Consider the following 20,809-nt stretch of genomic DNA (forward strand, 5'->3'; position numbering starts at 1 on the left):
TACCCTGAAAATCAGGAAATATTTGTTGTCAGTTGGGAGCTTGGTCTTGTACGGGGGAGGATTTTCTGCCTAGGATTTCCCCTTCTCTACTCGAAAGGTTTCAGTTGATATATACAGCCTCCATTTTGAGATTACTGGAAGCTGACAAGATGGGTTTGAATGTAAAGGAGGACTTCTATTATAGGTCTGGAATGAGTACCTCCAATGTCAAGAGATAGAATGTGAACTATGTATAAGGATAACAGGTGGAGGGATCTTCAACTGTGGTTTGATTACTGTAGAAAATGGTTTGTATCCCTCTCTGATTCCCTTGGCACTGTGGCAGTAGGAGGGACTTCCTGTCGGAAGATGTAAGACAGGATATCTGACTTAAAACTGGCAACTGAGATGACAGAACTATAAATAGCATTTGGATTCTCTATTCCATGTGGATAGTGACTTCTATGGCCATTGCCTACATAGTGATCTGGGTGCCAGCCTCATTTATATCTCTAGGAGACTTTTAAGGCCTCTGGGAAAATTGGTGTAAATTGAGATTGTGACGACTTCTGAGTGAGCATGGAGGTCAGGTAAGGGAGACTGGCTATAGATCCAAGTTGGCCTCTACTGTTTTGGCATTTACCTTGACAATATGGTTCTAGGACCCAGCATTTCCTTTGGTGTTTGGATATTGTTTTGGTGCCTATTGAAGTAGAAATAATTGGTGTGGGAAGGTGGAAGGGCAAAATGATTTTAAATTAACTTTTAAAAGCTTTTGGATTCCTATTGGGATTTGGGACAGATGGTCCTGGAAATTGTGTTAACTCTGATTTGGATGTAGGCTTCACTGGAAGCTGGATTATCAGCCTTTTACCCTACACCCAGGAACAAACCAAGCTAATTCTTAAGAAGCCTTTTTATCATGGCTTTTACTGTTTAGCACTGGACTGAAGCTTCCCATGCAATAATTTAGTTGGAAAAGCCTCAGATACCTTCACTTTGACCTCCCCCTACCAATCAACTTTCACCTCCACTGACTCAAGGACCAGGGAAAAAGGACAGTTAGCTATGTTAATCCTGCTATCTATTTCTTCCTTTCTCAGGTGTATCAGTCACCTCCAGTAATACAGGCGTGCCAGATATTTCGGGTTCTGTGTACTCCAAAACTCAGGTAGGTCCTTAGCTCACTCAGCAGAGGTAGAGAAAGACTGCTGGTGAAGATGTTGTGTTTTGACAACAGAGTAGGCCTTGGTCTAGGTATCAAGAGACCCAGATTCTAAGATAAGGGCTTTTGATCTTAAAAAAGATATCTCCCTATCTTTATAGGTTTATCATTTCTATCTCTCCCTGCTTCAGAATGAAGAGAGGAAATGACATATAAAAATGAGTAGCCAGCTCAGTAATGGATTGTTTTGGCCCTCACAAGGCACCTTGGTTTTTGGTCCCCGTCATTCCCAAGATGGACGAGTAGAGAAAGTGAATGGTAGGAGAGAAGTAGGATTTTAGTAAGGCTTTTTGAGATTATTCACAGATTTGGTTTCTTACTGTTCCATTATGATGGCAGCTGATCAAGAGTTTATTATAATTTATGAAGGATTTCAGGGAGATATCCATTTTCAAGGCCTCTAGTACCCAAGAATTTTCAAACTATTCTACTATTTCTTCTAAGAACTAAAAATCAGTTGTGAATCATACCTACCTTTAGGTATAACAATCCTAAATTCATTTAGTGTCACTGGCACTTTTTAATTTGTAGTTACATTGTATACATGCAAGAATAAAAGACAGTGGAAATCTTGCTCTTGGAGTTTTCAATCTAGTTCAAGGAATTATCAAGAAGGAAGGATGAAGTTTGTAGTATTGAGAATTGGAAGTAGTCAGGAATGGCCCTGCTGATGCCATTGTGCTTTCCCCCATCCCTGAACAGCAGTCCTTTGAGAAACAAGGTTTTCATTCTGGGACTCCTGCTGCCTCCTTCAACTTGCCTTCAGCCCTGGGGAGTGGAGGGCCCATCAATCCGGCCACAGCCGCTGCCTATCCGCCAGCCCCATTTATGCACATCCTGACCCCCCATCAGCAGCCACACTCCCAGATCCTCCACCATCACCTGCAGCAGGATGGCCAGGTAACACACTATTCCCCTCTTGTCTTTCTTCCCCCACTGATCCTTTTCCCTACCACTCCTAAAAGCTGCCTCCCCCTTCCCTCTTCCCCTCCCTTTCCCCATCTATCCCCAGCGCCGGCCATGGGCACACAACACACACAGACACAAGCGTACACGACACAAGCGGCCGGCAAGGGAGTTGACAGAGAGGGGGCCAGGTTGGGGAGCTCTTTGCTCAGCCCGATAGGTTATCTGGAGGGGGTTTGAGTCCCCTCCCCAATGTGGCACACTTTGTCCCCCATATTTTCCCAGTAGCCCTAGACCATGCCCTAGACCGTGCCCCACCCCTCCCCAGTCCTGCCACTATAGCTTTCCCTTCTAACCATGGATTTCTATTGTCAAAGTTTGTCCCTTTATTTTCCATATATCCTGGTTCTGCCTCAGCTACCATATTTGCAGATGATTCTCTGTTGCCAGCGCCAGCAGGAGGAGCAGGTAATGAAACTCTCTGAATGATATAATTATACCTACCCCCTGCCAGTCCCAAACCCCACTTGCCACAGCCCCGGGGAAATCAAGGAGAAGAAAGATTGCGCGGCCACAAATCGGGATACACAGACACACATAGACACACTCACACACCCTGCTGGGCTCTCCGGCCTCCCCTTCCCTTCTCCTCCTCTCCTTTTCTCTCTTCCCAACTGTAGAAGGCACTTGTCTACTAGAGTGGATAGGGTTCTTGGGAAAGCATCTGAATCTTGGAGGCCTTAGCCATGTCTCCCTGCTCTATCCTGCTAAATATATAAGGGTCCAATGACCCCCTGGAGGGGGAGGCATGTGGGCGGAAGAGGTGTAGTAGTGGAGCCTTCTGTTAGTTACTCTCCCCGTCTCCACAGCAGAAAGCAGTGCTCCTTTGTTTTTAAGGCAGCTATTAGTCACAGGCATCAAAATCTGTTAAACTAACTTTTTTGACTGCTCATCTGAGAAGCTCTTTCCAGATGATTGACCTTTCTGGTGAGGTTAGAGGGGCAAGATGAATGATCAGAAACTAATTTAGTCTCTTAGATGAGCTTTGAAGGTATCCTGCCCTCTGCCGTTTCTTGTCTTGAAATCAGAATTATGCTTTTGCTGACTGGAGAGGGACTAGAACTTCCAAAGGTTCCACCGATTATGCAGACAACTTCTTTGGATTAAGGGTTTAAGGGAAAGTGTAGCCTTTGAATGGTCTTTTGGCAGGAGGAGAAATGGAGGAACATGACAGTTCCCAGGCCTTCCCACCCAAAGGTCCCTGCTAACTGGCCTCCTTTCTCCTCCCTGTCCTCCCCTTCCCTCCTCCCCTCCCCCCCAATATCCCTTCCCCTGCAGACGGGCAGCGGGCAACGTAGCCAGACCAGCTCCATCCCGCAGAAGCCCCAGAGCAGCAAGTCTGCCTACAACAGCTACAGCTGGGGGGCCAACTGAGGCTCTGGCTCTCTTCACCTCCTTGGCCCCCCTACCTGCCGAGAGGGCCTCTCAGCCTGGCACCTAAGGAAACAGCTACAACACAAAAGCACGTGGAGCGGAGGGTCCTGCTGCCCCCCAGCAGCCTGCCCCAGGCCTCAGCTTCACTTCTGAAGGCCCATTTCTTTCCTCTCCTACCTATCCTCTTGTATGTAATATAGGATTTGTATTTTTTCCTTTCTCTTTTTTCTTCTCTCCCCACACTACCCCTGCATTCAAGATTATGAAACTCTTTGCTGTGGGCTCTGGCCTTCCTCTTCCTCTTCCTACTCACCCTGGTGGTGGGAAGTAGCTGGGGGAGAGGACTGACTCCAAATAGATATCATCAGCCCAACAGTCCTAAGTCTCCCTTTTTATTATTAGGAAAACAAAACAAAAAAGTCATGAATATGAACAGAATTGTCAGATGAATTAGTTGAAGTGGTTTTTTTTTGTACTGTGTCCTCAAATTTAATGGATTAATGTGTCTTGTATATATAAAAAGAAAACCTCTACCTTCAGCCTCTGCCCATTCTTGCTTCGTCTAGGATGTCCTCAGTCTCCCTGATGACCAGCTGGGTGAATAAGTATTACTGTACCAACTGGGCCTCCACTAGCAGGCTCCGAAGGCAGTGGAATAAAATGAACTCTTCGCCCTTTAACAACTCCTAACTATGATGTGCCGGTGTCCCCTTCTTCCTGACCCTGAGAGTCATTCAGCTCAGTTCTCAGAAGCACCTCACCTTTAGTGTTAAACTAGGGAGTGAGAAGGGCAGTGGGGAGAAACTGGATTGGAAACAATGTTTTCAGACAGAAAAGCAATGAAACATGGGCTGCTCCAAACAAACTGCTTGGGAATTATCCAGGAGTAGGGTACACGACACTGGCAGAACCAGTTTGTGTTTGGTGTGGTGTGATCAAAGAACCATACCAGTTCTTCCTGTTCTCCCACATTTCCCACTGGGGGTCTTGTTTAGGTAAAGGGGTGGAAACGGGGAGGGGGAGATAGCAATAAACTCATCTGACCCCTCGCCTGGCCACCACCCATCTCCAACTTCCCTTTCCATCTCATCACTGCTCCCCTTCCAGGATCTACCCTACTCTAGGGGCCAAAGAGGAGCCATCCTCCTATTCCTACAAAGTTTAATAATTGGGGCAAGGACGGAAGAAGTCCGTGTCATGTCTCCGCATCTGCCTTTGTAAACATCGAAAGTGTCTCGAAGAGACATCCTGTCCATCTTGCTTTTAGACGTACCAGTCTGGCAAGAATCAGAACTTTAGAACGTCCGAGCTGACAGGCATCTGAGGGGTGGTCACCTGGATCTCGGCCAATGCGAGGCCCCGTGGTCCTGAGGCTTTTTGTCTCGTTTGCATAGTATACCCCGTACTCTTCCACGGAGGAGGCTGCCCCTTCCCTTGTTCTGGTTCCGCTCTCCCCGAGGGCCTGGCGTGCCAAGCTTCCCGTGCAGCGCTTGGGGCAGCTAGGCGGGGCGTGGGTGGCCGTGGGGAGGTGCCAACGGGATAGCTTTGTGCCCGAGACCCGGCACTGTTTCTGGTCAAACTGAGCCCCAGCCCGCTTCCTTCCGCCCGAGCTCCGCAGCGCCAACCCCAGAGCTCCGAGCTTTCCCGCCGCACGGACTGCTTTCGGCCCTCCTCCCCTCCAGGGCCACAGGGCTTCGGGGCTCCACCTCGGAAGGCTTTGGTGCCTAGGGTTTTCGGTACAGATAAAGGGGGCGTGGATAGAAGGGGGAAGAGTAGTGCCGGCTAGTTAGAGCTGAGCCGGTCCCTCCCCAGGGGACTGACCCTTAAAGGACCCGACAGAGAAGAGGAGGCAGGGATTCTGCTTCTATAAGCATGTCTCCCAATACCTTCATAATCGAGAAGCCGCCACCACCACCCCGCATCAAACCACGGATCTCACGGGAGTAAAAGCCAGTCTTCCTCCGCCTCGGCTCGGCCTCATCCGGCTTCCGTCAGCCTCCAGCCAATCGTCTCCGGGCTCCGCCTCCTGCCGGTCCGCCTCTCCCACTTTCCCATAAGCCCACTCTCACGTTCGTTTTACGACAGTATGACCACTTTTCCATCGGTGTCGGAACTACCTTTTAGAGTGTATGTCGATCTACAGTAGGGTGGCTGCGCTTTTCCATAGCGCGGTCGGGCTGCCCTCACGCTTTCCGGCAGTGTGGCTGAGTCAGCCTTCCTTGACCTACGGTCACTTTCCGGCAGTGTGGCGGGGCTCCGCCGTCTGGCGCCCGCAGGGGCTTGGGGTTTCCAGGACGTAGAAAACTGGAGTTCTGCTTGAGGAATGAGCCTTTTCGACATTTTCCGGGGCTTTTTCGGATTCCCGGGGCCTCAGAGGTGACATGAGACCCAGACGGGTAAAGCGGGGGGTGGGTAATAGTGGGCCCTCCGATTTGGGCCTCGGTCCCTAATATCTCCCTCCACCAACAACTATATCTTACTCCAGGCCCAAGTATCCCAATAGATGGGGAAATGGGGAGGTGGCAGTGACGGTTTCGGTGTCAGCAGCATTCACTTCAGTGTTTATACAAGCACACGCACACACACTTGCATGCACGTCCACGTTCCCCTGCTCCCCGGCTCTTCAGGGTCACCAGGTCACCCTAAGCGGCGGGGGTGGGGTGGGGGAGGGGGAGGGGAGGGCTTGCCCGCCCGAGGCGGACGCTACCTTCCCGGAAGCTGTAGCAGAGTGGCCAGCTTGGGGGCGGGGCGGGGCAGCCTCCCAGCGGCCCCATCCCCAGCCTTTCCCCCTAGTCCCTTGACTCCCAGAGCTGCTGGTGCCTTTCCTGTCGGCATCTTTGTGGTTCTCCTTCTGCCTCCCAGACCTAGGGATCCCTTCTTTGGAGGGATGACTCGAGAAGAGGATGACGAAGATGAAGACGAGGAAGGAAGAGGGGGGGCCCCCTGGGGCCCCAGGTTTGGAGGCCCCAGCTCCTCCGAGGACTTCACTTTTGGCTTTGGCTTTGGCTCGGAAGATGAGATGCGATTCCACGATAACTTTGGCTTTGACGAACTGATTCGGGATTTCAACCGTATTTTCGGAGACCTAGGGGCCTGGACCCTGCCCTCCCGTCCCCCTGGTGGGTGTGGCCCCGCCCCCTCCTCCTCCTTGCACTTGGTTAAGGGGCCTCCCCGGGGGAGAGAGAGTAAGGGGGCCAAAAGGAGAGGCTGAGGGGAGGCTTCTCCCCTGCCAGCCCTGAGTCTCCATTTCCCTTTTGCAGAGCTCCCAGGCCCAGAGCCAGAGCCCCCCACTGAGAGGCGGAGGGAGGGAGAGACCATCCGGGATTCCATGCTCAAGTATCCTGATAGTCACCAGGCTAGGATTTTCAATCGGGGATCGGACAGTGATCAGGGGCATTCGTCTCCCAAAGGAGTCCCAGACTGGGACTCCAAGAGGCCTCTGCGAGGGGTGAGTCCCATTGCCCTTGCAGACCCAGTAACCCCTGCCAAAGGGACTCGGGACCAGAGCACACACACTTTGGAGGACTGGAGGTTTGGGCAAACAACTTCAAACATTGGCACATTAGGCCAGGGTGCCATGCCACGGGGCAGGAGAGGATTGTGGGGAGCAGTGCTTGGCAGAGTGGGGACCATAGTGGGGCATGGTCAATGAAGGACCTCGGAGATCACCTAGACTGCCCTTTATGGGCCTTGTGCTTTCTCCAAGGTCCGTTAAATAGTCAGCAGCAGGGCCAGAATTCAAACCCAACTTCCAGTCCAGTGTCCTTGTCACCGTATCATAGTGAGCACCTAAGTAGACAGGGTAGTTCAGGAAGGTGGGACCAGGCAGATGATGGAGCTGGGGAGGGGATGGGTTACTTCTCTTCAGAAGGCGCTCCTTTCATCAGCTGTGGCTCCTTTTGCAGTTTGATGACATGTGGCCGGTGACCCCTGATACTAGACCGAGAGAGGACAAGGGTAAGTCTGAGAGCCATAAGGGGTCCCTGATTACCTGCTGTGAGTTTTTACCTTCACCCTCACACTCAAATTTGCTTCTGGAAATGCTGAACATTTCCAACTTGCCTCGCGAGTATCTAATTCTTCTCCCCCTCCCTGCCTTGTGTATTTACTTTTTTCAACAACTCATCTCTCTCCCCTACCAGATCTTGATTCCCAGGTCTCCCAGGAGGGCCTGGGTCAAGTCCTACAGCCCCAGCCTAAATCTTACTTCAGAAGTGTGTCCGTGACCAAAATAACTGGACCAGATGGGGTGAGCCAGATGGGATGAATTGGGGGTGGGGAAACCATAAAGGGCTGGGGTCTATGGAAGATGCCATGTTCTGATTATGAATGAGTGGGGTGGCTGTTCCCACAGACAGTAGAGGAGCGACGCACTGTCGTAGACAGTGAGGGCCGCAAAGAAACCACAGTAACCCGGCGAGAAGCAGATAGCAGTTCTAGAGATGGTGAGTGGGGAAGGAGAAGCAATGGTGAGACCATCCCCAAGTTTTTGCAGCAGTGAGAACCCCTTGAAGAAGCCGAATTGATTGATCTCTGACTCCCCCTCTTAATTTTTGTTCTTTTGTTCTCTCTCCCCAATTTTATTCTACTCTGTCGGGCTTTATCCTGGTTTCCCTTTCCCTCTTAAATTAAATACATTCAGCAAGCCTTTATTAAGCACTTATACTGTGTTGGGCTTTGTCGAGGGCTTTAAGGGGGGTTACATTCTAAAGGAAACCACATCTATACAGATAAGTGAATAAAAGCACCTACACTTATTCATCAAAGTGATGAACTCGGGCAGGCCAGGGGATCAGCCTTTGCAAGGACCTGGAGCTGGGAGGTAAAAAGTACTTTATAGGGAACAGCAAACAGGCCAGTGTTCCTGGAATACAGGATTCTCCCATCTGAGCACTTCTGGTTTATGCCTTCCTATCTGAATGTATCATTCTCCTCTAGATTCAGGCACCCCACGGCCTCCAAATTTGGGGGACAACTCTTCCTTCCTGGATTCGTTCCTAGGACGATGGTTCCGATCTTGGTAGTCCCAAGTTGATACCATGGAGGACTCCATCCCTCCCGTCCTTGCCCCAATCATTGCCATCTGGTTCCTGACATCACTAGTTGGCTCAGCTGCTCTTCCTGCCACAGTGAGGGTATTCTGGGGGGGTGGGGGGGGCTGATAGATAAAGAAAAAGGTACCCTACACTTTTCTCCCCTGCCCTTGCTGCCTCCCAAATAAAATCTTTATTTATGCTATTGCCTCAGTCTCATGGTATGTCTAACTCTTCTAGGCCTAGCTTGGCCTTTTGTTTTTCTTTGATCAGTCTTCACTTCATAATGAATGAGAATCAAGTATAAATATTCCTGCATTCTTGTACTTGAATGAATTATTAGTGTTCTTAGTTAAGAAAATCCCTCAATAGAAAATAAAGTTGTCAGGATCAATATTTTTAAACAATCATAACAGTCCTAATCCAGCTCATTTAGTGAGAAGTAACTAGTATGTTATCAAATGCCGGCTATTTGATAAGACCCTCAGAGAAGGAGACCCATGACTTAAAAGAAAGTAAGGGAGGTAGTCTATTCCATTTTAGCTGTTTCAAGAGATTTCAGAGGCCATTAGACTAACCTCTTCGTTTTATTTATTTTTATACTCTAACCTGGAACACTACATACACATAGCAGATTGTGAAAAGGAGTCTCTGAAATCCTAAATCTCCATGTACACTGCTTGTCCTTTTAAGCGTAAAATAAATTAACTGCAAAATTGTCCTTGTCAATTCTTCCTCTCTTGTGCATTCATTAAAAAAAAAAAAAGTTTTAATGGCTCTCTTTTTAATGCATTATTAATGCTAACCTCTTCCTCATCCTTTATTAACAAGAAGACTACAAAATTCTTGAAACAAGTATAGTCAAGCAAAATGAGTTCACACAATGACTTGATCTTAAAGTATTTATTTCTGCACTTTGTGTTCAACCCCTCTCTATCAGGAGATAGATAGCAAATTTCATCTATAAGTCCTCTGAAGACAGGGATTTTTTGAGTTTTTCAGAATTTTTCTTTATAATATATCCTGGTATAAATTGGTTTCCTAGCCAAAATTAAAAGGGAAACGGAAAGCTGGGAAACAATTTTTACAGCCAGTATTTCTGATAAAGACCTCAAAATATATGGAGAACTGGCTCAAATTTATAAGAATACAAGTCATTTCCCAGTTGATTAGTCAAAGGATATGAACAGATAATTTTCAGATGAAATTAAAGCCATTGCTAGTTATATAAAAAATGCTCTAAATTTCTATTGATTAGAAAAATGCAAATTAAGATAACTCTAAAGTACCATTTCATATCTCTCAGTTTAGCACAGAACTATAAAACTATGCCTATCTTTGATCCATCAGATTTGCTATTGAGTTTATCCCAAAGAGATCATAAAAGAAGGAAAAGGATCCATATATGCAAAAATTTTTTGTAGTGGCAAGGAACTGAAAATTGAGTGGATGGCCACCAATTGGGGAATGGCTAAATAAGTTATGAAGGTAATGGAATATTATTATTCTGTAAGAAATAATAAACAGGCTAATTTCAGAAAAGCCTGGAAAGACTTACATGAACTGATGCTAAGTGAAGTGAGCAGAACCAAGAAAACATTGTACACAGTAACATGTGATGATCAAATATGATGGACTTGGTTCTTAATATAGTGTTTCAAGGCAATTCCAATAGACTTGGGATCTGCATCCAGAGAGTTTTAAATTGAAGCATAGTATTTCATCTTTTATTTGCTTTTTCTTTTTCAGGGTTTTTCACTTTTGGTCTGATTTTTTTTGCAAAACATAACAAATATGGAAATATGTTTAAAAGAATTGCATTTGTTCAATCTATATCAGATTGCTGTCTTGGAGAGGAGAAAAATTTGGGACACAATCTTAAAAATGAATGTTGAAAACTACATGTATTTGGAAAAATAAAATAAATTGGTTTCCTGGTTCACTCTATCAGTTCATACTACCCAGGATTTTCTGAATTCTGAATTGCTTCTTTTTATTATTTCTTACAATACAATAATATTCCTGTAGGTTCATATGTCACAATTTGTTGATCCATCCTACAATTGTTTAGGAGGCAATTTAAAGTATTCCTTTGATTCTAGTTCTTCGTTCCCTCCCCCAATCCCCTCACTTTTTACTTTCCCTTTTAAAGCTAGAAGTTTGTTTTTTTTATAGCTATTCCCTCCCAGGTATAAGGTATATGAGATTTTTTTTCCCTCTTAAACTCCCACTGCCCTAAAGATGGCTGGGCACAAATAGATATTCGTGTATGTGTGTGTGTGTGTGTGTGTGTGTGTACATATATGTAAATTTTTTCTGCACATTCTATTTGTGAGTATTTTCTTTGCAGGTAGCATTTTTTCCCCATATGTCTTTTATTTTTTAAATTGTGTACAATAGTCAAAATGAATTAGTTGCTCTTAAAACAGTATTAACCACTCTTCTAGCCCTACTTTTTACCTTGTTGAATTTGATGTATTTCTATATATATATTTCTATACCAAACTATGTTTTTCACCCTCCTTTTTTCCATTTAATATAAAAATGAGAGATGATACACAGTTCATCCACTTCTTCCTCCATGTTTGTATATTCCCTTGCCTTTCAAACATGCAAAATAGGAAGTTCTATCCCTTTCTTCCTCCTTTCTGTATTCGTTTTGCCTTTTCTAGATTTGTTTTATTCTCATTTCTTTCCTTTAAGCTCTCAAAACAGATCTGATTCACTCTGACTGCCTTTGTTTTTCTTATTTTAACTCCCTTAAAACCCTTTGAAGACATTAAATTTCTGTAGGGATACTTTTCTTGCACTGTTAGCTCTGCATCATCCTACAGCTCTTTCTAATTTTAAAAATTAAGTTTTCCTTTCTATGTTTCTCTGGACTCATTTCTGCATTTCAGAGTTTCTACTTATTTTCTTCAGAAATGCTTAAAATTTAAATCTTATAATTTTAAATTGTCCATTTTTTCCTCTTTAGTATTGTGTTGAGCTTTTTGAAATTATTTTTGGTTATAAATCTATTTCTTTTGGTTTTTGGAATATTGTATTCCAAAGTCTCCTCTTTTATTGTAGAGATTTCCAGGTTTTAAATAATTGCCTTTAATCACTTGGTACTTGAACTACTTCTTTCTGCATGTTTTTAGTATTTCTATCTTGTCTATGACATATCTTGTATTTCTTTTGTAGCTTCAAGAAGTAGTTGGTCAATTGTGTTGCTTTGTCCACTGGTTCTAATGGATCCAGGAAGTTTTCATTTATGTCTTGAAGTACAGTTTTTACTAAAATGTAAATTTTAGTAAAAAGTTTTTTTTAACTTAAGTTTTTATTAAAATGTTAATTTTTTTTACCTAATCCAAAAAAATATTTCTTTTTATAGGCATTAATTTTCTACCCATTACTCCTCCACCATTTGAACAATTAAAAAAACAAAACTAAAAACTTTACAACAAATATATGCAGTCCAGCAAAACAAATTTCTAGAGCCTACATCCAAAAATATATGTGACTGCAATGCCTCTTTGGTAAGAGGTGAGTGTAGTGTTTGATCTTCAGTCCTCTAAGTTCAACAATTCTTAAATTCTCTCTCTTTCGCCCACTTTCTAGGTCATTTATTTTTCATCTTGGCTATCATACTTTTGTTTTAAACATTTTAATATTCTAGTATTTCTTGCTGTCTCATGGTACAATTGATTCCTCTTTGGTCTATTCTTGTTTTTAGGGAGTTCATTTCTTGGGTAAGGCTTATTATTCTCTCTTCTAACCTATTCTCCTTTCAATTTTTTTTCTCCAGAGCTTTGATTTCATTTTTCCTTATTCAGTGTTTCATTTCTTCTAAATGTTCATATAATCCTTGTGGAAAATCTATTTTTTTCTTCTGGATCTTTATTACAGAGTTGTCATTCTCTTTGGGGGGGACTCTTTAGATTTGTGATAATTTTTGTATACTGGTCAGTATACTTGGTTTTTGAAATGCAGAACACTGGATCTTCAAGATCTTCTTTGACATCTCCGAGATGGGTCTCCAGAGTGCTAGCTGCAGTGTCCCCTTGCCTTGCTGGTTGCTGCCACCAGGCTCTTGCTCTCTGAGCCTCTAAGGCCTTCATTCTGGGGCTTTCTGACCTCCCTGAAGGAGCCCTCTGCTTTTGCTGCCTCTTTATTCAGAGCTTCTCTGGCCTCCCTGGGAGGCTGTCCTGAGATGACTCTAGTTGGGCAGTGATCTTGGGCTTTTTTTCTGTGCAGTTTTGGGATATAAGAAGTCATGGTAGTTCCTGACTGGATTTCTTGATTATTTGGACTGGCATAAAGTTCAGGGCTTTACTGGAATAAACATTTGGGAGCCGGGCAGTTTGCCTTCCTTTCAGGCATCCATTTTTTCCTTTTACATAAAAAGAAATATAGGTGCAGAAAGGAAATAACTTGTTCAAGGTTACCCTATGGGGTTAAGTGATGTAGCTCGCTAGGTGGACCTGGGTCCTTTAACTGTAAATCTAACTTATTTTTCACTGGAGCATACTTCCTCTTAGATAAGGCAATTAGTGTTAAAAATGAAGGAATGTAGTGGATAAAGGATTAGAGAAGAGACAAGGTTTAACAGGGAAAATAGATTTTTTTTTAAATCAGTGTTTTTAATTATAGCTTTTTATATACAAAACATATGCATAGGTAATATTTCAATATTGATCCTTGCAAAAACTTCTGTTTCAACTTTTCCCCTCCTTCTCTCCATTCCCCTCCCCCCCCCGTAGTTCCATACATGTTAAATATGTTAAAGTATATGTTAAATACGATATGGGTATACATATTTAAACAGTTATCTTGCTGCACAAGAAAGATCGAATTTAGAAAGAAGGTAAAAATAACCTGAGAAGAAAAAACAAAAATGCAAGCAAGAAAGAGAGGAACAGAAAGAGTGGAAATATTATGTTGTGGTCCATACTCAGGGAAAATCAGATTTAAGAGCCAGAGTGGAAGGTGGAAGAGAAGCCATAAGAGCATCCCCATAATAATACTGCCCCAGTTCCCCTTCTGTATCAGAATGATTTTGAGCTCAATAAAACCTAGGATCAATTTCCCTTATTTATCACTTGTTATTACATCTGAGTCATCATGACTAGCTTATCACTTCTTAAACTAAAAAAGTCAGTGAGGGTTAGGGGACAGTCTTCCCATAAATGTAGAGTTACCAGAAGTGGTCATACAGAATGGAAATTAGCCTGCCCCATCTCCTGCGTAGGCATGTAATCAGGGTATAATTGAATAATTAATATGTGAGGAAAATGTTTTGTTGCTGGAAAATACCAGGTGATGTAAAATCTTGTTTTTGGTGAAATAAGGTTGGAAGGACTGTGAAGGCTAGCTTTATTTACAGGGGCTGCCTTGGAAATTCAGGTGATGAATTCTTTGACCCTGGCAACCCATAAAATAAAAAAACAAAATGGTCCTCAGTCTTCTGCAGAGATTCCTCAGTGACAGATTGAATGTATATATGAATGAATAAACATCATCTACAAACATTGGCAGAGCAGAAATGTAGTGGAAAAAGAGAATGCTTATAATTGAGCAATTTTTAGATGTCTATAAACTTTAGAAGCTGGAATTTTAAATGTGAGATCCTTGTCCTATATATGACCAGTGAATGGCTGTACTCTTGAAGGAGCTGAATCATGTTCATCTTTACATTTTTGGTATAATTGAAGCTTGAAGGAAAAAACGGAGTTGCAACTAATTGGAAGGCTGGTACACTGGGGCTTTTTGGAAAAGCAAAAAACAAAAAACAAAACAACCAAAAAGTCCCACCAAAAAAAAAAGTTATTGGAGGAATTGGTTTTATACCAGAGACAATAAGAATTATTTTGTAAAATTTAACCATTTGGTATTATAGTGCTTATGGTATTATAGTTTTATATGTGTGTGCATATGTATATATGTATGTATATATACACATATATATAGTGCTTATTTTTATTATAATACTTTAGTATTATAGTGTTTGCAAAAAGATGACCATGAAAAACATTGCAATTTATGCACCAAAGTTAGTTGTAGAGGATAAAGATGTAAACACATTTTACAAAGAACACACTAATAACCCACAAATTAAGTCAACATACACCTTGATACTTGATGATGTCAGTGAAAAATTGGGAATAGTTGAGGAATACAATGGAAAGCTTGGGTCAGGAAGGATTATGCAAAGGCAATGACTTGTTGACAGTACAGAAAACATGTGAATTTATATCATGAACAATTTCATTGAGAAAAGAACTGGCAAGTACTAGCTATGGTGAGCATATCACAATGCCATCACAAAAAAATGGAAAGTATTGCATTTTAGCAGACAATGAAAGATTTTTTATTGGTAGAAGAGTAGAGCTAGAACTTTAGAAGCTGTCTAACACAATACTCTCAATTAAAGATGAAGTCCAGAGAGATTATATAAATTGCTCAGTCACAGAGGTAGTAAGTACTAAAAACAGGATTAGAAACCAAGTCTTCTGACTCAACATTCAGCATTTTTTTCCATTCTGCAGCGAAGTTATTACTTGTTGGAGCTCACCTCCAGTGAAATATTGAGAGTGTGAATGAGTATCTGAGGCCAGGTAGAAGATAATGCTTTGCAGTCTCCGTTTATTAATCTGAGTATTAGTGTTTATATACCTTTTAAATTAGTGTTTCAAAATTGCTTCCAGAGCATTTCTATATCCACCTTAACTGTCAATACCAAGATGCTTATCAACACAGAATTGTAAATAGCATAGTTATGAAGCTTATCAGCATCAACAAAATTGTAAATAGTTGTGATATTTATCAATAACTAGCAGAAATTGTCATACTAATGTATTTACCTCAAGTATGTCTTTGATTCATTGTATAGTAAAGAATGCTTTGTTCCTGTCCTAATTTTACCAAATATATCTTTGATTCATTGTATAGTTAAAATGCCTTGTTCCTGCCCCATGCCTTCTCCATCAATATTATCCTGAATTTACCTAGTATATCTTTACAATTGTTAGGGAGATAGTGAGCCCATATAGTTTGAATAGTTTGCCCTAACAGAGTTCCTAAGTATGAGCTGGACCAGACTCTTGCTGTTCATGCACTTATTCAATATTGGCCCTCTACAATTACTGGGTGAGTTAAATATGTACAACCAACCCACCAACTTGTCAGAATTAAAGAATCGGAATTAGTAAAAAACAAACAAAAAAACTAGATGGAATAATAAAAATGAGAAAAAGATATGGCACATACCTCGAACAACTCAATAATGAGTTATCTAGACTACTGATAATAAAAGGTAATAGTAGAAATGACTGATATAATAAATTTTATACAGAAGTTTAACTGATGTAAATTGGTTGTCATAGCAAGAAGATAAAAAGAGCCTTAAAACACTTGTTAATCAACAACTCACTTGCCAAGAAGAGATGGTGGTCAAAAAACACCAAAAGCCAAATTTAGAATATAATTTCATTTGTCAAAATTTATGACTAAGTTGATAAATGATGGTGAGCAGTATTAATATAAAGCAGAAAAGCAATATAGGATAAGCTTAGCAAGATATTCAACTAAGGCAAGTTATCCTATGTGCATTTAAGAATGAAAATGGGAAGAGGGTAGCAAATAATAAAAATGGAAAAAATCTTCAGAATTTTATAACAAAATTTTCTCCATGGACACTTAAAAAAAAAGATAAGATTCTCCCACGTCCCCCTTATTAACCAAATTTTAATATATAGGCAAATATTCAGATTCTGTGATTTTTATCTCTCTCAACCAATTTGGAATTCAAAGGTCCCAAAGTATATATAAAGGGGGACTGGCCAATGAAAATCCAGTTTGAGGGAGTATGTAACGTGGAGCAAAGCAACAATGTGGCTCAATGAATAGAGCCTTAGGTCTGAAACCAGGAAGACCTGGAATTAAACCCAGCTCAGACATTTACTAATTCTGTGACCCTGGGCAAGCAACTTAATCTCTGTGTCAATTTTCTCAACTTTAAAATGAGGGTAATTATAAAAAGCCTCTTGGGGATTGTCATAAGGATTAAAAGGTAATATTTGTAAAATGTTTAGCACAGTGCCTAGAACATAGTAAGCACTTAATAAATGCTTTAAAAAACCCTCAAAGGCACAGTTCTAGATAGGTGTATAGAGGAAATAGAAATTGCACCAATGAGAACAAAGACGGGGAAAGCAGTTAGATTGGACGATGAGTGTACTGTATTGGAGGTGACATAATTGTGAAGGTTAGCATGGGAGGAGATGCTTAAAATATTGATTGACTTACTGACTATTGGTGTATTGATTCACAAAGTATCTGGAGGGAAAGACACTCAAAAGTCTTGGGGGGAGTGGAGTGGAGAGGAAGATCTCATTGAAAAAAGGTAATTGAGAAAATATTATGTTTATCTTCCTATCAAAAAATCTTTAAAAGACTTGTACACATCCATCAAGGGATTTTAAAAAATAGATTCTTTTCAGATTAGAGTTGGCACAGGCAACTTTAAGATGTGACCATAATACACAAAGCATGCAACAGACTAGTTTAAAATCTACCCTTTTAAAGGATACAGAAATCACACAATCTGTTAATAGTTTGTTAGATTAATTATATGCAACATTTAAATCTTTCTTACATTTAAATGTTTTGCTTGCTCAAGTTCTACTTCATTAGAGGCTATATCTTAAAAAAAAAAAAAAAAACCCAAAGCTCTTTGCTCATTATCTTCTGGAAGAGATGTAAAATCATTCTTTAAACTCTTCTTGTTCATACTAATTATCTCTGGCTTCTATTTCAATCCTTTTCCTTTCTTTTTAAACAATTCTGTTCCTGTCTTTATCAATCTATCGGTTGATAATCTAATATCAAATTGGATATGCTTCTCTATTAATGTTCTAATCATTACATGTCATATCCCTGATAATATACTCCAGTATCCTAGCTATTTTTTAATGATGTAAACTAGATTCCTTCATCTTACCATTTTTCTTAGATCTTTTTCTGCCATTCATTCATTTCTTTAGGTCTGATTGTGCAGTTTGGCAATTTCATGTACTTCTGACATCCACTTTTGCAAATTTTATATTTAATGACTTCTCTGATTTCTAATAATTCATTTAATTTTCTTGATGTTTAAGGATTTTAGCAATTTTATGTGTCACAGCATTTAAAATTTTTTCTCAATTCTCCTGTAATTTAGATTCTAATAAATGTAAATATGAACATTTAGTCCCAGAATCCTACCTACTTTGTGTCTCTAGGTTGATACCAAGCCATTGATCATACTTACTTAAGTATATGTATCCTTAATTAATATGACAGAATATGGGCCCCTATGGAAGTCTTTAGCAATCTCTGTAGCCTGAAATGAAGAAAAGCAATTTAAGTGATTACCTCTATCTGACTAGCCTAGAGTAAAAACATGGGAGAAAATAGATTTAAATTGTTTCCTTTTACCCTACACCATATTTTCCTTAGAGCAGCTGGGTAGTTCACAGAGTGACAGATTTGGAGTCAGAGAAATTAATCTTCATGATGACCTCAGATGTCTTTTAGCTGTGTGACCCAGGGCAATTACTTTACTTGCCTCAATTTCCTTATCTGTTAAATGAACTGGATAAGGAAATGGTAAAGCACTTTTGGTATCTTTGGTAATAAAACTCCAAAAAGGATCATGAAGAGCCAGACCTAACTGAAAAACAACATTATTTTTCTTACTAGTGGTTGGTCATTTCCAAGTTAGTTTAAGGACAGTATCAACTATGAGGTTTTAAAAGCTGGAAACAGGATTTGAAAAAAAAAAAAAGCAATTAGCTAGTAACTTTTGGTTTTGTTTTTTTTTACATGTTTCTTTCTCCTGATTTCACATGTGGTACCTTTCAACACATGTGACTTTCTAAGCAAGAATATGCACAAGGAGGAAAACTGGGAAAATGGTTTCAAGGTTTCAAGGAAATGGTCTTGAAGCCAGTTCTGAAAATAAAACAAAAACAAAAACAAAAAAGGTCTTTCCTGGGATCCCTTTTGTTTCACAGCTTTAGTATACTCCTGAACAAAAGTGAACATCTCTTCTATAATATTTATACATTTTTGCATACTTCAATTTATACTTAAATTTTAAAGCTTTTTAAAGCTTAAAAATTTAAAGCTTTATGTAATTGGTCATAAAACTTAAAATAAATGGTTGGGTTTTTTGGGGTTTTTTTCCTTCCTTGTAAAGCATCAGCTCCTATGAGCATTTTATATTGTTTAAATATCTACTATTTCTAAGTATTTTCCTTTCATTAAACTGTTTTCAGCTTTGATCACTACACTGATTTTCAAGTGATTGGTAGGATTGATATTAATCGACTAGTCAAACTTGTTGCCTATATCTGTACTTCCTTCTTGCAAAACTAAATAGTAGTTGTTTTTTTATCATTTTCATTCATGTCTAATTTCATGATCCCATTTAAAACTTTGTGATTGATACTGTTCCTAAACTAATTTGGAAATAATGATTTAGGGTTTTTGTGGCAAAGATACTGGAATGGTTTGTCATTTCTTTCTCTAGGTCATTTGACAAATGAAAAAACTGAGGCTGGGTGAAGTGACTTGCTTAGGGTTACATAGCAGGACGAAATTAAGAAGCACTTAGAAATTAGAATACAATTTAAGATTTAGTCATGAACATTGAAGAGCACAGCCATATGTCAGAATTAGGAAGGAATATTCAAACCTTATAAGGTTGAGATACTTTTTTTCTTTTTTTTTAAATAAAGCAATTACCATGAGTTTATATTTACATATTTTCTAGCCAGCCTTCAGTTACAACTTAAATGAAAAAGTTTGACTTTACTAGGGTGAAATAGAACTAAGAAAAGAAAGAATTCACTATATCCTTGGTTGGGATTCAGTGTTGAGCTTCAACAGACATGTGGAAAATTTGAAGCAATTTCTCTTTCTTTCTCTTTAAATTTTTCTTCTCCACTTTACCACTAATGGTAAAGCTTTTCAAGCTTCTGACAAACTATTCCACAAAAGGCATATGCAAAGTGCTTTTTTCTTTGGTACCACTTCTTGTTGTGCCAGATAATATATCCAAATATGTTTTTTTTCCTAGGCACCTGGTCTTAGCCTTTCTTGGTCTGTCTGAAGAAGTCTCAAAAGCCTCTTTCTTGAACATGTTTATTTAAACATTCATGACAATTTTTCTCAGTGTTTTGGATTTGGCATTGGCAATCTCTGTCCTTTGACCTCCAGCTCTAATGTGTTTTTTATCATTAGTATATTTATTATTAGTTTTTAATATTAGTATATTTCTTTCAGTGGGACATACCAAAATTTATGTAAATCTTCCTTACTCTTGTAGCTTCACTGTTCCAAAGTATGTGCAGTGCCTGATTTATTTTTCCAATTTTTTGGATCATCAAAATTTTTTTCTAGTCCTTTCTTTGACAAAATAGTATGAATTGGCAGAAGGTGCAATGTTGGCTATATTCTTGTTTAACAAATTGAAAATAAACTTCTTGCTAGTGTTAGAAGTCAGTGAGGTGGTCAATATTCACGGAGTTCAGGCAGAAATGAGCCTATGGACTGGAAATGTCACCCAGTTCTCCTCATGAGTTTTTTTAATGATTATATTAATAGGAAACAGGTAAACTTTTATTTTTTTCTAATAAATTTATTTATTTTTAATACACATTGTTTTATAAATCATTTTGGGAGAGAAAAAATCAGAGCAAACAGGAAAAGAAACCATAGAGATAAAAAAAAAGGCAGAAAAAAAAAGTTAACATAGCATGTGGTGATTTACATTCAGTCTCCCTAGTCCTTTCTTTAGATGCAGACAGTATTTTCTGTCCAAAGTCCAAAATTTGGACCACTGAACTACTACTGAGAAGAACCAAGTCTTTCATAGTTGATCATCACACATTCTTGTTGTCATTGTGTACAATGTATTCGTGGTTCTGCCTGTTTTGTTTCACATCAGTTCATATAAATCTTTCCAGGCCTTTCTAAAATAAGCTTGTCCATCATTTTTTATAGAACAATAAAATTCCATTACCTTCATATACCACAACTTGTTCAGCTATTCCTCCATTGATGGGTATCCATTCATTTTCCAATTCTTTGGTACCACAAAAAGGGCTGCTACAAATATTTTTACATCTGTGGATCCCTTTCCTTCCTTTAAGATCTCTTTGGGATACAGCCTAGTTGAAACACTGCTGGATCAAAGGGTATGTAC

At 40.4% G+C, this 20,809-nt stretch overlaps 2 protein-coding genes, 1 long non-coding RNA gene and 1 pseudogene across 18 annotated transcripts in view; 2 read left to right on the forward strand and 2 right to left on the reverse strand.

The window, feature by feature from the left end:
- UBAP2L (ubiquitin associated protein 2 like) overlaps positions 1-4,228 on the forward strand; it is a 46,952-nt gene extending 42,724 nt beyond the window's left edge. For 3 of the 15 annotated variants that reach the window (XM_031966638.1, XM_031966644.1, XM_031966639.1), the window contains 4 exons: positions 1,083-1,150; positions 1,907-2,104; positions 2,528-2,578; positions 3,449-4,077. In XM_031966638.1, coding sequence (XP_031822498.1) covers positions 1,083-1,150; positions 1,907-2,104; positions 2,528-2,578; positions 3,449-3,544 — 413 coding nt within the window. In that variant the 3' untranslated portion in view covers positions 3,545-4,077. Of the gene's footprint in view, positions 1-1,082; positions 1,151-1,906; positions 2,105-2,527; positions 2,579-3,448; positions 4,078-4,110 lie in introns of those variants that run through there. The other 12 variants (XM_031966643.1, XM_031966650.1, XM_031966640.1 and 9 more) reach the window with 7 other exon arrangements.
- Positions 3,785-5,551, reverse strand: LOC116423338. The gene is made up of 2 exons (XR_004233907.1): positions 5,431-5,551; positions 3,785-5,268 (listed from the first exon to the last, which is right to left on the reverse strand). It is a non-coding gene; the product is annotated as an uncharacterized LOC116423338 (long non-coding RNA).
- A 144-nt stretch (positions 5,552-5,695) lies between these two features.
- HAX1 (HCLS1 associated protein X-1) lies at positions 5,696-8,786 on the forward strand. 2 transcript variants are annotated; one of them, XM_003768029.4, is made up of 7 exons: positions 5,696-5,920; positions 6,407-6,663; positions 6,805-6,992; positions 7,450-7,501; positions 7,687-7,793; positions 7,899-7,989; positions 8,483-8,786. In XM_003768029.4, exons 1-7 carry the CDS (start codon positions 5,868-5,870, stop codon positions 8,566-8,568), a joined length of 834 nt encoding a protein of 277 aa, XP_003768077.1. In that variant the 5' UTR covers positions 5,696-5,867; the 3' UTR covers positions 8,569-8,786. The 2 variants fall into 2 exon arrangements, with proteins under 2 accessions (XP_003768077.1, XP_023357989.1); XM_023502221.2 differs by having other exon boundaries at positions 5,869-5,940.
- Positions 8,787-19,110: 10,324 nt separating this feature from the next.
- Positions 19,111-20,119, reverse strand: LOC111720496 (annotated as a pseudogene).
- Positions 20,120-20,809: the final 690 nt, after the last annotated feature.

Source organism: Sarcophilus harrisii, chromosome 4, assembly GCF_902635505.1.
Source record: "Sarcophilus harrisii chromosome 4, mSarHar1.11, whole genome shotgun sequence".
Classification (NCBI taxonomy): domain Eukaryota; kingdom Metazoa; phylum Chordata; class Mammalia; order Dasyuromorphia; family Dasyuridae; genus Sarcophilus; species Sarcophilus harrisii.

Excerpts from the sequence above, each read along its gene's own strand:
- HAX1 (XM_003768029.4), top strand. The coding sequence starts at position 5,868 with ATGAGCCTTTTCGACATTTTCCGGGGCTTTTTCGGATTCCCGGGGCCT. Across the intron at positions 6,664-6,804 it reads CCTGCCCTCCCGTCCCCCTG|AGCTCCCAGGCCCAGAGCCA; the intron begins GTGGGTGTGGCC and ends TCCCTTTTGCAG. Across the intron at positions 7,502-7,686 it reads TAGACCGAGAGAGGACAAGG|ATCTTGATTCCCAGGTCTCC; the intron begins GTAAGTCTGAGA and ends CTCCCCTACCAG.